This window comes from Borostomias antarcticus (genome assembly GCF_949987555.1).
Source record: "Borostomias antarcticus genome assembly, chromosome: 22".
Lineage (NCBI taxonomy): Eukaryota > Metazoa > Chordata > Actinopteri > Stomiiformes > Stomiidae > Borostomias > Borostomias antarcticus.
In genome coordinates this window covers 19,975,301-19,993,233 of record NC_140255.1, presented here as the reverse complement: position 1 = coordinate 19,993,233, position 17,933 = coordinate 19,975,301, and the positions used below count along the sequence as shown (strand labels likewise).

The following is a 17,933-nucleotide window of genomic DNA, read 5'->3' as shown; positions in this document are numbered from 1 at the left end:
ATTAAAGTCCAAATATGTATGTCATTTATGTTGTTGCAGGTGGCTTGTGTGATTATATTAACAGATAATACTATGTTCCAGTCAAACAAAGTTGTGAAAAATATAGTTTTTTATTTGATCATGACCAGGTACAAAGTACAAAATGCACATTCATAAACATTTAAACAATAATAGTCATTGAAACTGAAAAAGTCAGTCATTGAAACCTTCTTGTCAAATGCATAGGTCTACACAAGGATGTTTAATAGAACCCTGTGTTCTCTAACAACAAAAGAACCCTCTGAGAAACCCTCTGCTGTTCTCATAAGGGGCTGTTTGAGACCCTACTGTAACTCCATGCTGTAGTTACAGTACGGTCCATGCTGCACTGAAACGGCTCTCAAGGATTTTTAATGATATTATTCTTACTGTCGACTCTGGGTGTGCTGCTATCCTGGTTACACTAGATCTGACCGTGGCCTTTGACACTGTGGACCACAATCAATCAATCAATCAATCAAAGAAATCCTAACATTTAGAACAAGCACCAAAAGAGCTAGGCTACTAAATCAATCAATCAATCAATCAAAGCTTTATTTATATAGCGCATTTCATACCCAGAGGCAACACAATGCGCTTTACAGAGAACAAGGGAGGAGGGCAGACATCCCACCCCTACATATTCCAGAGGGAAGCAAAAAAACAGTAATCACCCGGGGGCCAGATAAGTGAGCTGTAAAAATTATTCCCTGACCCCTCTCAACGAGGCGATCGAGCAAGCTCCAGGAGTATGTTTGTCTACCGGCTGCACAAGACCCTTCTTACCCGCCTTGAACAGTGTGCTGGCATTAAAGGTGCTGCTCTCATGTTCCTACAGTCTTACCTGACTGATAGGAGCTTCTCTGTCCAGCTGGGTGAGTTCTCCTCTAGTGTGGCCCCCCTCACCTGCGGTGTCCCCCAAGGATCCATCTTAGGCCCTTTATTATTTTCTTTATATATGCTGCCCCTGGGTTCCATTCTACGGAAACACAATGTGTCTTTCCACTGCTATGCTGACGATGTCCAACTGTACCTCCCCCTGAAATTTAACTGTAAGGATTCCTTTAAGCCTGTAACATATGTGCTAAATGACACCAAGACCTGGATGGACTTAAACTTCCTTAGTCTGAATGATGGGAAGACCGAGGTTATTTTGTTTGGTCATAAAGACAGCCATGTTAGCAACCTAGGGCCCCTCGCTGCCAAGAATCGCTCTTTTATTAAAAGTCTTGGTGTCACTTTTGATACTGGTTTTAATTTTGAGCGACAAATTGGCTCTGTGGTTAAAGGCTCTTTTTTCCAGCTGAGGCTCTTATCTAAAGTGAAACCATACCTCTCTCTTAAGGACCTGGAGACAGTCATCCATGCTTTTATTTCTTCAAGATTGGACTACTGTAATGCCTTGTATGTGGGCCTTGACCAGCGGTCACTGAGGCGCCTGCAATTGGTCCAGAATGCTGCTGCGCGCCTCCTGACTGGAACCAAGACCACATCACACCGGTGCTGGCCTCCCTCCACTGGCTTCCTGTTCGCTTCAGGATTGATTTTAAAGTCTTAATGTTTATTTTTAAGGCTCTACATGGTTTGGTCCCCCACTATCTGGCTGAACTGATTCAAGTTCGGGCGACATCTAGAACCCTGAGTTGCGTGTGCGGAGGCAAGCAGTCACGTCACCTCTCTTGTTGTCCAAATTAGCAACTTTTTCCTCCTGCTACTTTGTAGATTACAAGTGTGACCTGCAGTTTGGCTGAGTGTTTTAATGATTTAATCATGTGTGGGCTGATTTCATCATTGTTTAGGCTTGTATGTGTACTGTAGCTGATAGTAGCCCAGCAAAATCAATCAGAAACTCAAAAAAAGTCAGGATTATGCAACCCTGACTGATCCATTCAGTGCAGGTCAGCAGAGTGTATTGTTCTGTGTGATTGAGTCATGTAAGCAGGCTAAAGACACTCTGTTCTGACCACTAAGCTTACTGTTACCTGTTAAGATTGTGCAAGGCAAATATACAACAAAGTTAATGTTCCACCTCCAGTGTGAAGTAATTGGAAGCTTAAAAATTAATAATAATAGATTTTGAAACAGTAGCCGTATGTTGTTATTTTGGTTCTATGTTATTTTTTAATGGGTTTTCAGCAATGGGATTCTTTCTAAGATATGACTTTAATGACCAATGACTTTAGTAAAAAAAGTCTGCCCCTTTGCAACCCTAATCATATACGGTATACAGTATGTTTATTAAATGTCAAGATTTAAGTACTTTTTAAATGTTTCTACTGTTGCTCTTTAGAAAACTATTTTAAATATAATATTTGTGTTTTTTAATTAAATGTCATGAGTGATGAAAGATGGGATGTACACGTTTCACAGACGAGCCTCGGTTGGCCTATACCAGAGGTTTACAGAGATTAGATTCTATGCAATCCTCTTTTTTGGAGGTCACAAAAGATGTACCGCAGGCTTCAAATCTAGGTCCGTTCACCCAGGCCATGGTATAAAAACATATAACACACATCTACTCGATTATCCTTTACTTATGTTTTTTATGGTGTATGCTGTAAAATCCAGGGCTCCTCTGGAAATGAGACCTTGGTGTCAATGAGCTCTCCTAGCTAAATAAAGGTACAATAAATAAATAAAAACATATTGGAAGTCACTTTGGATAAAAGTGTGTGCTGCTAAATGACTAAAATGTAATATACAAGAGTCTAATTTGTCAACCGAGATGATTATATGGACATCTGTGTTCACATCCTGCAAGATTTTACTCCACTTGGTTTGGTCAGATGGTTGGGAGCTGCTGAATCCAGAGCTGATCTATACATTATATTATGGATGTGGTCAATCCATGACTTTTCACCATTGATTGTTTAGACTATAACAGGAAAACAATAATACAACTAATTACTGTGCTTGACTTTTCCGATTGTGATCATGGTCTGACTATTGCTGTCTATACTGTATGTAGGCCATATCCATTTAAAACAAACATCCAAAAATATTTGGATTTCATTTGTCTCTACGCTACCTTGACTTTTGCAAAAGTAGTGAACCGAAAAATGTCCGGTCTTCTGTGTTTGTGCCATGGGTGGTGCGCATGTGTGGGCGGAACTGCTGAAGAAAATAAATGAGTATTTCAGAAAAATATTAACAATATTTATGAGCAATGCTGAACTTTAAAAACCCACCTATGTTCCCGAAACCCTTGTGTAACTGTGAGTACCTTTGAAATGTCTCTGCAACACTTATTCAATGAGCTGAGACTGTGGGATAGGAGACTGTAGGTACAGAGGGCATCAGCTCGGGTTAGTCGTCCGTCTACAGGACCAAAAGGGGCTCTGTGAAGTCATAGGAACAGATAATGTAACTAACTCCTCCAGAAGAAAAAACTAAATACAGGAAGTGTAAACAGATATTTGTACTGTAATCCAGTCAACAAATAAATAAAGGTATTAATTTTACGTATTTATTTTCATATTGCAACATTAACATTACATGATCAAAACAAAAAACAATATCATGTGATTTAGTGTGAAGTTTAAGGTTCCCTGTTGTGATTCATTCATTTTATCCCTCAAATCACTGCAAAAACTCCTGACCTAAACAAAACTTCAATCTTTTATCTGCCGTAAACTCTTAGTGATCTTGTTTTGACTATGGAAGAGCAGATTGTGTAAGACTATTAAAATTGTTCTAAGAGCTGTTTTCTTAGTACATCTTAAAGTTAGTTATTCCACCTGATGCACATCAAGCTAAATTACTGTCAGAGATAAGATGTGAAGCCATGTGTATGCAGTATGTATATTATATTTTGTTACACTTTACTGTTATATGGATTGGACAGTTTATATTACTTTTCCCCCCTGTTTTTCAACTCTCCTCGACACCCTGAGACTTCAGTGCAGCAGCTAAGCGTTTCAGATAGCCGGCGTCTGGGAAGCCATTCCTGCACAGAAAGGAAATAATTCATACCGTATATCATTTTCAAGTCACAGAGGTGACCTTTAATCTTCCACTTAATCTTCGTTGATCATAAAAATTCCAACCTCACCAAGTCAAGACTTACCTGGATATTCCTCCTCCAATACTGGTCTTGTGAGGGACACTTCTTCCCCAGGTCACCACATCTCCAGTGTCCAATGCTTTCACACTGAACGTAATGCCTTTACTCAAGGCCTGCTCCAGGGATGGAAGCAGCTTACGGGTGATGTCATTCATGGGCAGGAAGGCGTAGAACTTGCCTCCTTGGAATGGTGCGCCAGGATTTGGATGGTCTGGCTATGGAGAGGAGCAGTTCAAAGAAGTAAAAGTTACTGGGTATGAGACTTCCTTCATTGACCACCAATTATGAAGCTTTTGAGAGATAGTCACAAATAATGTTATAATGCCTGGAAAAAGAAGTGATCACTGATGACAACAGATATGGCGAAAGAATCAAGAAAAGAGAACAAGTGTGTTGATGACTGGTGCTCACGGTGAAAATGTTCAAGTCAAGCTATTTTCATCATATATCTTATGATCATTAAATATGATGTGGAAGAATTACACACACATTTCAAGATTAGTCATTCTTTAAGTCATAATCCAACTGTCCAACTGTTTGAAGTAGTACAACAGACGCCTTTCAAATGATAATAATGCTCTAGACTCTACCCATGTAGTATGTTTTCATTCTCAAAGCTACAGAGGGTTTGCAAACAGAACTCAGAGCTATCTGGGGCGGCATAGCGCTGTTTCACCAAATTTGGAACATGGGTGTCTTACCCCTTGGACGCCATCAGGAATATCATAGGTTAACTTCAGTGTTGTATCCTTGCTGTGCCCAGACAGACTGAAGGACATCTCGGTACAGGCCATGGTGCCCCTGATCCCGCTGACCATCTCCGCATTTTTTGGACATACCCCACAGTTGGAATGGACTTTCTCCTCACATTCCAGACACAAGGTGACTCCGCAAGCCGTCACAGATTCCGCTCTGGTCCCACATTCACAGAACAGACCACGTTCCTCGGGTCGGTTCACTCCACTGTGTTCCTCGTTGGAACTTTGCGGAGGTAGTGTTTCCGATCTGGGGCACGTGCTGCAGTAGGGATTGACTTTCCCTTGGCACCAAGGGCACTGGCCTAAGATATTGGATGCAGATTCTCCCCTTGTGCCAACTTCGAAGGATCTAGCAGTGTTTTCTTTGGTAAGTGCTTTGTCTAGTTTCTGCTCATTAGACACTCTCATTTCATTGATGGTGCTTTGTAGATCAACATCATTGGTCTGAGTCCGATCATTAGTGCTAAGTGTTTGGCTGGTCTCAGACTTTGGCCTCGTCAACGACTGGGAGCTAATGTCAGATGAGGGTGTTGAACACTTAATTTCCTTAACTCCCAAGGATGCGTCTACTCCTTGAGTTCTTGTTCTGAAACTCTTTAAGTCCACACACTCAGCTGGTGCTGGACTGAGCTTTGAAACAGGAGCTTTGTGTGCATCTGATGGACCTTCTCCCTCAAAGCTCGGCTGGGCGTCATGCATCTTCTGTGTCAGATTTAGATTGTCTTTCTTCAGATTGTCCTCTTCTCTGTGTTCTGGCGCTGGTTCTCCGTCTCTTTGCTCGGCTTTGGTGTGTTGTGGGTGATCAGATGAGATGCTATCAGTAGAGTAATTTGGCAGAGATGTGTTGGCTGCAGAGGTGGTCTGGTCCATTGTGGTTTTATCATCAAAGACCAAATTAGTTGCTGAAGGGTAAAGCCCATAATTGCGTGGGGGAGTAGAGGACGGAACCCGAAGGTAAAAGGGTCTTTCCTCTGCTACCATCTCCCCCTTAGTCCCAATGTGGAGCAATTCTTTCAAGGCATGCAGTGCATTCTGAATATCCACTTTAGGGCCAAAGAAAAAAATGCTCTTTGGCATCGGGAAGATTTGCACTTTCTCAAATTTCTCCCTCAAAACATTACACAAAGCTTCGACAATGTCTTTCTTCGAGTCTGACATGCCTAAATGTACTAGGGGCAGTTCTTCAGTCAAGAAGTCCTTGGCTACTTTGGCAACCAGTTCTTTCAGTCCCTGGTGAGTCTTTCTGCCATTTGCAGCATTTGCTCCTTTCAGATGAAGGATGACTTCTTTCCCTGCTCCGGTTCCTGACTCCCTCATCTGCAAGTCAGTGGTTAGATTATCTATTTGTGTGCAGTACTTTTCTTTCATGTAGACCCATTGAGCTGTGGGAAGTGTCACCTCGTCACTGAAGACTTCCTTTGTTTCTGAGCTGTTGAGGCTTTTGACCGTGTCCACATCTGAGGTGCTCGCCTTCCCATCTTGTTCAACCCTGACCCGCCCAGAGAAGCTGCTGGTCTTCCTCAGAATGGACCCTGACTTGGAATGTTTGACTGAATCAGTCGGTGCTGCCTTGGCCATGGATAGAGGGGGTGTATAGTCTAGTGAGTAACTCTGAGATGCACTGAGGTTTGCTGTATTTTTGGTTTTGTTTGGATTGCTCAGTCCAAAGCTTGGAGGAGAGGGGCTTTTCATAGAGGCAGTAGATAAAGGTTTGTTCCTCTTGAATAGGGTGTCTTCTGGACCCTTGAGGTCCTTTGGCCTGGATCTTGAAACTGGAGGTTGGACTTGTGAACTCATGATCTCTGATGTCAGTCCACTGTCAAACCTCTGACCATCATTGCCATTGGGCCTCGTAGACCAGGAAGAATGCGTCTGATCACCCTCGGGCATCTTTACTTCACCCAACGAACTGAATGAAAAATCATTATCTATTATGGATTTATCAGAACTGGCGTCACTCCCAAATGTGGTGGCCAATTTGGGCGTTTTGATCCCCTCAGCCCCTCCTGTTGTGGAATGCTTATCTGGCATACGAGATAGGGATGAAGCTCCTGAGGGTTGAAACATGACATTATTTGGCTTGCTCTTATCTTGGCTGTACTCATCTGTGGTCGGCCCCATGTCCAATAGGAACTGTTTGGCCTCTGACACACTGCTTCCACTACCAACTAAATAGACATTGGCCTTGTCCTCGTTGATCAGTAGCTTTGGGGACGTCTGTGTGAGAACTTCAATCGCCTGCTGGAGCTGCTGAATGTGGAGACCTTCCTTGGGTAAGTGCACTTTTCGAAGCTGGGCTTCTTTCTCCTGATAAAGCCAGCCCAGTTCCACATATGCTCTCTTGATGCTGTCCATGCCCCCTGCCGCAACTCCTGCCTGGACCTGCAGAGATAGAGTAGTGATGTCCTTGGTGGTGACATCCTGGATCTCCACTCCGTGTCTCTCGAGGATGCTCTGGTACTCCACTGAGCAGTGCTGGAGGTAACGGAAGATATCGGTGTCTAATATCATGGAGAAGTCTTCTAGTGAGGGTCCCTCTTCCAGTGTCCCTGATACCTCACTGTAGTTGGTGTAAGATGTGTGTGGTGGGGTGAGACTCCTCTCAGAAGTACTACTGGAACATTTGGAGAGATCCAGTCCACATGCCTGGCCTGAGGACTCAGAGTCCCTCTGACTTTCCACTTGTCCTTTGCTGGAGTGACATCTCTTCTGATCACTGGTGACCTCTGATTTTGGAAACTGGACATCTTGAGCGTTGTTTGAGTTGATGCCACTCAGCAAAGACTTGGTCAGTGTCTGAACTTCTGAGTACTGCCCTCTCAAAATGCAAAGGTTATCTCGAGGGTCAAAGTTGAATTTTATGCCAGGGAATTTACTTTGTATGTCAGATAGTGCCGCTTTTCCTCCAGGCAATTTGTTATAGTCCACTGTCACTGCTATGTCAATGAAAAGCTGAAGATAGAATGAAAATAAATTAGCCTAGACTCTAGCTTAGGTAGAGAAAATAATACTGAACATTATATTTACATCTGTTTGCACTACATACCTCATCTGGGTCCATCTCTTTTTGGTACAAACTCACTGTCATCGCATATTGTTTGTCATTCACTGATAATGTGTGATTCCCGTGTGTAATCACTCTCTGAGCCACTGAAGACAAAAGATTTCAAATAATACATTTACAGTGGAGTTACAACCATCAGGGTAGTGTAGGTATCAATGTACCACAGGATGTGCCTTGACATGCTAATGCACTAAAACAACCTCAACAAAATTGAATCTACACACTGTAGGCTATCGCTAATGTAATTTATATTAATGTAGCATAAAACTTGTTTAATGGTTTAATGCAATTGGCCTCTCACCTTCACTGTCCTCAAAAGTAATCAAGGCGGAGCCAGGTGTTGTCTTGGGAACCGTGACAGATGAAATATCCCCCCCTCCATTCCTCTTCCGCAAGAAGTGAATATACAGTTTATCTGATAATCTGTTTTCGGTGATGTCTGTGGGTAACCCACATACTCTGATGGTTTCACCATCCTTCGCCATCCTTGGTTTTAAACTGCAAGATCACAGACATGCATAAAGTGTTAGCAATGTAGAATTTCAACCATTCAAGACACGTTTAATCCCTTAAAAATCTAATCTGAAAGTCAATCTGTAATAAATTGAGCTATCTTCAAGATGTTACCTACTGAAGTAGTGGGCTTCCATTTAGGCTCATTTGGCATATTTTCTGAGAATGCTAACTTCCTCAACATGGTTACGACATTAACCCCACGTATAGAAGACTGAACTATGAACTGTGCAAAACATGACACACTTATGTAGCTAATAACTCTTTTTCATTTTACAAAACATTTAAATGCCGTCTTATTAGCACTGACTATAAGCCGAGCCTTTTGTTAGGCACTTCAAGGTATAACATGAAGAGTTTATCAAACAGGCAAAATCCATACTGAACGACAACATATAATAAAGCAAAGCATTTCGAAGTAATTAGAAGAGCATGAGTTGTTGGGTAAACGTATGTTGAACTATATCTTACTTTATTAGAGTAGAGTTAGCCTACCTGTCGTCGAGCCTGAGAGAATTTCTGTTCTCAAGAAATGAAAGTGACAGAACGGGCGGAAGTGATGACGTCAGAGACGAGTTGTAACCATGTTGACAGTGTGGAAATAACAGATAGGCTACAAACAGAATTAAAAGAAGTTAAAATATTGTTTTAAACAAGGCAAAGAAATTAGTCTGTTATCCTGATGGTTGTTTTTCTCTCAATTGCAGCCCTTGAAAGGGAGATAGAGTGTGAAATAGTAACCCTATTCTGCCACAAGAGGTCCCCATTACATAGCTAATCTATTGTGGACCAATTGGCAAGTGATTGGTGAGTGATTGCCATTCAGTATTGCTCATGGTAAATCTATCATTGAGTAAAGTAATTTCAGTTTATTTTGTGCCATTCTTACATGTTTGTTATTTTGGTTATGAAAAAGTATTTACTGAATGAAATCTATTAAACAATCTTTAATTATAGTTTATATATTGCACTTCCTCATTGCACTGGGGCAGCTGTGGCTCACGAGGTAGAGTCGGCGGTTCGAATCCCGGCTCCTCCTGTCCACATGTTTAAGTGTCCTTGGGCAAGACACTGAACCTCAAATTGCTCCCAATGAGCAGGCTGGCACCTTGCATGGCAGCTGCTGCCATTAGTGTGTGAATGTGTGTGTCAATGAGAGGCCATTTTAAATATATTTACAATATACTTACTAATTATATAAGTGAGATCCATTTACCATTCCACTCCCTTCCTATTACCATCATGAGGCCCCCAACCCTTATTACCATCCAGGGGGAGTAAATTGAGATGGTGGACTCATATAAGTTCTTGGGAGTGCACTCCCAGGGACAAACTGGACTGGTATGTATGTATGTATGTATGTATGTATGTATGTATGTATGTATGTATGTATGTGTAGTCCTAGTCCTATATTCTTTATTCTATTCTATACTGTACCCATGCTGTACATATGGGTGGATATACTTTCTGTTCCCCCTCTTTTTTATTCTCACTTCTCTGCATCTAGTGTTTTTCTTCTCTTTTTCCAGCCTTGCTGTAATTTCCATTTCTGAAACACCCACCCACCCCCTTCTTATTAAAGTTCATCTTATCTTATCTTCCTGCTTTAAGTTTAATATTTAAAAACGTAATTTGACACAAGATATGACACTACTATTGTAGCAACAGCAGATTTCTTCAATAGTTGTATTTCAGTGCATTAAAACTAATTTTGAAACAATATTGATATTGTTAATTTGATACTCAATCTAGCCAATTAAATCACTGTTTCTATCCTTCAAATTGAGTTAATCAATTTATAAACTGGGCTCTTGGCTAATTGGCTTTGTTGATTCGATTAAATTAAACTGGGTCTCTCAATATTGATTCACAATTAACTTGAATGACCAACTAAAGAATGGATAAGATCTTGTTTTCCCATACATATATAGATACGGTGAATCTTGGTGGGAGAAGGAAGCTATTCTATGACCTCAATACCATTAGCCACAATCTGTTGACAGATCTCTCTCTGAGCATGTGTGAGACAGCCTAGATGCCTTCAACTGACAGTAACAGATGCCATAGGCCTTTGACCATTGGCTAAGCTAAAAACAAATCGTTCCATTTATTTTTAGAGATGACATTTTATGTAATGTCCAAGCAGAGAGAACTCCTGTGTATTTCCTTAAGGGGTGACAGTTAGCGACAAATTACACAGCAGCACACAGGACCTTGCGTGTGTTTATTTATAGCCTCCCTGGCTTACTGTGTTGGCAAAAGGCTACGCTGCTAAACTTAGCTCAACAACCTATCTTTAGTATACAACTAAGCTCAACAACCTATCTTTAGTATACAACTAAGCCCCCCCACCCCACCCCCTTTCTCTCACGCACTCACTCTTTGCTCCTGGGGGGGGGGGGGGCGGTGACTAAGTGAAAAAATCTCACTCCAAACTTTTGGTCAAACTTGGCAACCCTGTATGGCGACTGTTATCATAATGCCAGCAGTGTTGATGTGAATGAACATAAGGACACATGCGTCCTGCCTCTCTCAGCTGTTGTAGAGGCTGCAACAGATATCTCATGTAAAGTTTCCCATCTCAGTTTGCATTTGCAAATGCGGACTTCTTTATCCTAAACAGTCATAATGCTCTGACTAGGCGTCTCATGATTATACTTTGCTGCAAATTTTTTCTTTTTTTTTACTAGATTGATATATTGTATTGCAATATTTTCAAGTAGGCCTACTGTCTGAAATATGAAACATACCTCTAGTGTGTATTTCATGCACCCAACATACATGTATTTAGCACATGACACGGGTTATGCAGGCTATATTTTATATAGGCTACTTGCCTACTTTGTTTTGTAACTAATGCTGATTGGATAACACGAGTCACCTCCGACATTTGTCGCGTCATTGGGCCGTGGTCTGAGACGTCATCGTGACTGTCCTCTCCCAGGTCTTGATTGCGTGGAGGGGGAGTCGGGTGCACTTGATCCATCTGGCCCCGCTACCCGGCGAGGCGAAGCTAAGGTCCCGACACGGGATGCGGTAGCCGGGCACCAACCATCGAGACAAGAACTGGCCGTTTGAAACCCATGTTCTCCGGTATATATCTTTTGATTATGGTCTTTTTTTCCTGTGCGCGTCTGATTTGACATGTCGGTCTCCTGGTCTCCTGGTCTCCTGGTCTTCTGGTCTCCTGGTCTCCTGGTCTCCTGGTCTGCTGGTCCAATGGGCGCGCTGGAGCGAACATGCCCGATCAGTTCATTATCAAATCCAAGAGCGGAGTGGGTTGCGCTAAGGACTTTCAAGGGTGTTCCTCTCGTGTATTAATACATCTCCGAGTAGGCTAGGCTATATTTAGATTTGATTGTTAGTCAGTCGCCTAAATAGGCTAAATAATTAGGCTACAGCAACTTAGAACGGAGAGCGTTCATCAGTCATCTCAAAGACGAGTAGGAGTTGTATTGGCATGTGCAACATCTATGTATGCGGTCTTTGGATGTTTTTGTAATGCTATGCGATTCCTGTTCTCGGTCTGTAGGCTGTGCTATATTTCTGCCTCATGGCTGTAGCCTACACTTAAGCAATAAACCGCACAGATCGTTTTTTATTAGGCTATTGTTATTATGATTTTGTCAGTAGCCATGACAATATGAGTCTTTGAGTCTTCTGTTCAGTTAATCACACTTTGTGCCTGCTGGGACATATGAGACCGAGTCGTATTCTGGTCCTGTTTGGGGATAGGCTGAATACGGGCTGAGCTCTAAACCTATGAGAACACACCAGGCATGGACTGGAATAGTTTTTGGATTCATTAAATCACTATAGGCCTATATCGATTAAGATTATCATCCAATTATTTGTTTATATTTCAGTTTCATAAGATATATAGGCCTACATATATAATATATATATTCCCGAACTGCAGGGCAGAGAATATTGGACAAGTGTCTCCCTCATCTCAGCTCTTGGTTCGTCCGCTTATGGTCAAGATATGCAGTGAATTTACACCCTCACGTCCAGCGCCTCCACTCACTCAGTTACAGCAAGTCTACAACAGTGGATGCCTTGTGCCTGGAACCTGGCTCTTGTGTCAAAATGGCACTAGTCCCATATCTAGGCTGTGTTGGCCAGGAGTAGTCAGTGTGTTGAATGAGTGAATAAGCATTGGGACATTACCAACCAGTGGTTGTTGTTTTTGCATTGATACATACAGTATATATTATATAGGCCTATTACGTAGCCTAATATATCCTATAACTTAAGTGATATGATGATTTTTTGCATTCTCAACAAAGCATTGAGATGTGCAAGAACAATTTAGCGTTGTTTTTCTTTTGCCTGGTATACATCCTGTTTGGTCTCCTATTCTCCCGTTTTCTTTATCTCAACTCCACATCTGTTCCGTTCCTCCTCTAGACATGCTGCAAGTCCCAAGTCCCTGAGGACTTGGTTCAAATTAATGAGTTCCCTGCCCTCCCTGTGACCCCAGTGGGGTCAGTGACCCTGCTGTATGTAGGCGCATGGCAAAGAGAGCTCATTGACTGAACCATATCAATTATACCTTAGAACGATAGGGAATTAGGTAGCAGTTGAAGATCAGGTGAATGATCTGTTCATGGTGAATTAGAGCAGGTTTTGAGAAGTTTTAAAGCTCGGGTCACTGTTGCATCAACCACAGTTCTCAAAATCGGAAATGCTCTACATCGTTGTGTGAAGACCTATAGCCTATATTTTGTGTATATTTTGTGTATATTTTGTGTATATTTTGTGGTATATTATATGACCAAGTGAATAGAAATGATTTTGTCTCCACTCAGGTGAGGGCCAGGCATCTCCCCATTACATCACAAAGCCAACATGGCCGCCCCATCTGGCCATCCCTCGTCCTCACCGAAGCGCTTCCTGGTGCTCTTCGACTTCGACGAGACCATCGTCAACGAGAGCAGCGACGACGCCGTGGTCAGGGCGGCGCCCGGCCAGCAGCTCCCTGATTGGCTGAGAGGGTCCTACAGGGAGGGGCGCTACAACGAGCAAATGCAGCGCATCCTGGCCTACATGGCCGAGCAGGGCGTGTCCGAGGACGCCATCCGGTCCATGGTGGAGAAGATCCCGCCCACGCCAGGCCTCCGGGCCCTCTTCCAGTACCTCCTCGCCCACCAGCAGGATTACGAGATGGTCATCATCTCCGACGCCAACATGTACTTCATCGAGGCGTGGCTCGATCACACCGGGGCGCGCCAACTCTTCCACAGGATCTTCACCAACCCCGCCAGCTTCGACCCGGAGGGGCGCTTGATTCTGCTGCCCTTCCACTCCCACTCCTGCCCGCGCTGCCCGGAGAACATGTGCAAGCAAGTGATCCTCCGGGAGTACCTGGGCCGCCGGCAGAAGGAGCAAGGCAGCCCCTTCCAGAGGGTGTTCTACGTGGGGGACGGGGCCAACGACATCTGCCCCTCTCTGGCCCTGGGGCCCCGGGACACAGCCTTCTCCAGGAGGGGCTTCCCCATGCACAGGCTGCTGGCCCAGATGCAGGAGACCCAGCCGGCCAGCGTCAAGGCCGGAGTGGTGCCCTGGACCAACGGCGAGGATGTGGTGGAGTGCCTGAAGAAGCTGCTGGAGGAGAGATGAGAGTGAGAGAGATGAGAGTTGGGAGAAATGAGAGAGTGGAAATTAGAAGTACTAGTCCCCCAAAGCCTTATCCTGGAGAGCTGCAGTGTGCGGGGTTGTGGTCAAGCCTACACAGCTGAATAAGTCACTAACGGTGTTGATAACTGGTTGATTAGCTTTAATCACATGATTTTGTGCCAGCCTGGAATAAACCGGTTTATCACGAACACCTGGGTTTGTAACTCCTCACTATTGACATAGCGTAGATCGCTGCTTTTCTCTATTGGTCTTGGGCAGATTAAAGTGTGTGTGAGCTTTTGTTCCTTCCCAATGCTAAGGAAGTTAAGAAAGGCCAGTAAACCTTTCCAGTAGCTCTCCAGGACCAAGTCTAGGTGTCCACTGGGGTCAGACGGCGTTCCTCACTCACAGTCCTGGGGGGGGTTCTGTTTACAGCTCGCCCTTCCCAGTTCTGCACTAACACAAGCGGTCCGGCCGTCTAGTGGAGACCTTGTCGATAAGTTGACGAGCAGACTCAGGTGTTCCAGCACTGTCTGGGACAAAAGTCCACACATACAGGTACACCCCCCCCAACCCGGACAACGTGCAAGTGAACATTGGGGTAGGGTGACACAAAGATAGCCAGTCTCACTGACATCGTGGTACATTCACCGGCACGCGCGCTGACACCCAACACACAGGCTGATGTTAATGAGGGTAACACACACCGACTTGAGATGCAAAGGGAATGTTAGCTATACACGTTGCACTATGGCCCCGTATTCTGGGCATGTCCACTCTCGCACTGTGAGAGCCTTATGAGAAGTATGTCCGTCTCTGTTTCCCTACTACTGTAGTCGAATAAGCATGGCTTCTTCAGATATCTGCCCTAACTGAACTTTGATATTTCAAATAGTATTGCATTGTATTCTAATACCTTTAATCAAAAGTGGTTTTGAAACAGCAGTCACATTTCCCCTCCTGGGGATGATTAACGTTATATCTTATCTCTTATCTTATTTTAACACTAGTTCCTATAATCCCTAAAGTAGTATAAATAAATAAAGCTTTGATTGATTGATTGATAGTAAGATTATCAGCCTTGGTCCACGTTAATCCAAACAGTATTTTCAGGTCACCATCAAGAGTCGACTTGTAATCCGAACCGTGTGAAAGACGTGTGTTGAATGTCCTGAAATGCTGTGAAAAACAAAACAGGAGTTTGGGTTCCAAAAACGTTTGAATACTTTGGTTTTTCAAAAACTCTTGAACCAATCAAATCTGTTCGATCAAATCAAACAGGCTTTCTCAATTAATGAAAACGAACAAAACTGGATGTTGTGTTGTCATTGATAAGTAAGGATTTACTGCAGATGTACAGTCTGGCCATAGTGGCAGTAGAGTTCCTAGATTTTAAGTAACATCAAACCTCACTTTTTGTTTCTCAGGGAAAGGAGAAAGGTATATTGAGCATCAATTAATTCATTACAGCAATAGAAATGGTCATATATGCATGTTTATCATATCACCTACATTGCTGTGAAACACTAACTGTGTTTGTGTAAATCACATTGATTTAATATTTGAGAAGAAAATATTAAGATGTCATTAAATTATAGTTCTGTATAATAAGGGTCATGAGGTTTGCTCGGTCAGTTCACATGACAAGGAAAAAACTTACAACAAGATATCACTGGCCTGAGGCTGTAACTGCAAAGATTGTCTTTGATTTGACTTGTCTGTTTTATGAGCTCAGAGTGCTCTGAGGGTTTACAGAGACATGAAGAGAATAACCTGCCTGTTACTGGAAAACACACCCCTTTGCGCCCCCTGCTGGTCGTTATGAGGTTAATACAAGGTTATACAGAATGCTACAGTACTGCTACCTGGCCAGACCTTTGAATCTGCCCACTCCACCGCATTCATTGAAATGTAGGGTAACGAGTTGACAATTCTGTCTGATTATCAGGCAAATAGTAATGTACACAGAAAGACCTCAGGTTTTCAAACTGAAATGTGATATGAATGTTGGTGTTACAGGCCACACAAAAAAACATACCTATTTGTGTTATATCAGGGAGGTTCAAAGCTAATGTATTGATTGTGTTTCTTGTGTTTGTGTGTATTTTTTTGTTTTGGCTTTCATAGCTGCTGCAATACTTATTTTGACCGGCATTTACTCCTCCTGCAATACTGAACTGATCCTCCTCACTGTTCAACTTAAAGAGACTCAATGCTGTGTTTTTAAGGTTTTAATCTGTGTCTAAAGATTTTAGTCTGTTTAGTGTGTGTGTGTGTGTGTGTGTGTGTATGTATGTGTGTGTGTGTGTGTGTGTGTGTCTGTGTGTGTACTCAATCTTAATAAGATCATGTCTGTCATGTAATATTGTAATAATAACAGGAATATAAAGCCATGAACTAACTAAGTCTTTGTTTTCTCTCTTTCTTACTGCTTCTTTACTCAAACACGTCCTCAAACCCTGCTGTGTCTTCCCTTTATTCACTTCTTCATAGTTTTCACATTCAGGTCATCCACCTGATACATGTTTGAATCAAGTGAATTGGTGCTGGACTCGATTAAGCAGCATATAAACACCCTATTCAGAACCAGATGTTGGCAACATCTGCTTCACGCTGTAACTTGTTCTTTTGAGTGGAAAAGCCCAAAGAAAACTGATATATATTTGTTGAAGTATTTGTTGAAGTATTTGATGTGCCTTAATGCCAGTATATGAATCATTTTATGCACCACTATGACAAAGGAAATGTTGATCCCTCCGGAACACATTTCAACAGATGTGGATGTGAAGAATGGGATTTTATTAAACATTATTTGTTGTATTTACTCAGTGTCTTAATTTATTCTTACTCAGTGTATTTGCCCACTGATAAAAGGGCACGCAGTAGCTGCTGCATAGATTTTGCAACTAGTTTGATAGAACGCTGACCTCTCACGTCATCTTGGTCTTTAACCACAAGATGGCGCCAAATGAATATATTTCCACCAGAAAATTAAACGTTTTAGATTATTAGCAGAGGTCACACCATCACAAACACATTATTGAGGTTCTTTGAAGTGGACTCATCTGTCAAATTCAAAAATCAGAGTGTGCACCTTTTACTTACAAAAAAAAGTATTAGAACTTCCACGTTACCATGACATAAAGTAGTTATCCTCCCTGTCAACAATAGCCTACTGCTGATCTGAAATCACACCCGTGTTTTAATCTTCCAGATGACATGTGGTGCTTGTGTGTCTCTGTGTCACTGTGTGCACTCTGAAGAGAGCTGGGCTGCTGCTGAACCCAACAAGTTATTGACAAGAACTCAGAGTTATTGGTGGGACTCAGCAAGACTGACTCTGCTCCGAGACTTCATTCTCTGTTTTTAGAGAGTGATAGTTCTGTTTATTTATTCTGTCTTCTGTCATTTTCTGCCCCCCCCCCCCCTCTCCCTCTCTCGCTCTCTCTCTCCTCAGAGTGAATCCACTTGGCATACATATCTAGTCTTAATAGTAAGATTTAATAGTAACAACTTATCCTTTTTCAGACAGAATACAGACAGTTATTCATCTCTCTTGCATTTTGGCTTATTCTGATTTGCGCCAATTCACACTGTAGCCGATCACAGATGATTCAATTGGAATTGATCTTTTATATCGATATTGAAATTTTAGCCATTTAGCCGGTAGAGTGGCCGCTGGGAATCGACAAGTTCCCGGTTCGATCCCAGCTCCTGGCAGTGTGCTGAATTGTCCTTGAGGAAGACACTGAACCCCAAATTGCTCATGGGTGGCACGGTGGCTCCTGTTACACCGTAGCCTCACAGCAAGGAGGTCCTGGGTTCGATTCCCGCATGGGCTGAGAGTTTGCATGTTCTCCTCGTGCCCACTCGGGTTCCCTCAACATAGAACCTAACA

At 42.7% G+C, this 17,933-nt stretch overlaps 2 protein-coding genes across 2 annotated transcripts; one reads left to right on the top strand and one right to left on the bottom strand.

Annotated features, from left to right (window-relative positions):
* Positions 1–3,601: 3,601 nt before the first annotated feature.
* Positions 3,602–6,656, bottom strand: LOC311324288 (uncharacterized protein). The gene is made up of 3 exons (XM_084456722.1): positions 4,783–6,656; positions 4,085–4,296; positions 3,602–3,964 (listed from the first exon to the last, which is right to left on the bottom strand). The coding sequence occupies exons 1-3, from the start codon at positions 6,634–6,636 to the stop codon at positions 3,889–3,891; spliced, it is 2,142 nt and encodes a 713-aa protein (XP_084312848.1). The 5' UTR covers positions 6,637–6,656; the 3' UTR covers positions 3,602–3,888.
* A 6,611-nt stretch (positions 6,657–13,267) lies between these two features.
* Positions 13,268–14,038, top strand: LOC311323880 (putative phosphatase phospho1; the record flags this gene model as incomplete). Its single annotated transcript, XM_084456180.1, has 1 exon — positions 13,268–14,038. The coding sequence occupies one exon, from the start codon at positions 13,268–13,270 to the stop codon at positions 14,036–14,038; it is 771 nt and encodes a 256-aa protein (XP_084312306.1).
* Positions 14,039–17,933: the final 3,895 nt, after the last annotated feature.

Bases quoted from the DNA above. Each gene is read 5' to 3' on its own strand.
- LOC311324288 (XM_084456722.1), bottom strand. From the start codon at position 6,636: ATGAGTTCACAAGTCCAACCTCCAGTTTCAAGATCCAGGCCAAAGGAC. The intron at 4,297-4,782 runs GTAAGACACCCA...TCCTCTCCATAG, and splicing joins TTCCTGATGGCGTCCAAGGG to CCAGACCATCCAAATCCTGG. The intron at 3,965-4,084 runs GTAAGTCTTGAC...CTTTCTGTGCAG, and splicing joins ATTGGAGGAGGAATATCCAG to GAATGGCTTCCCAGACGCCG.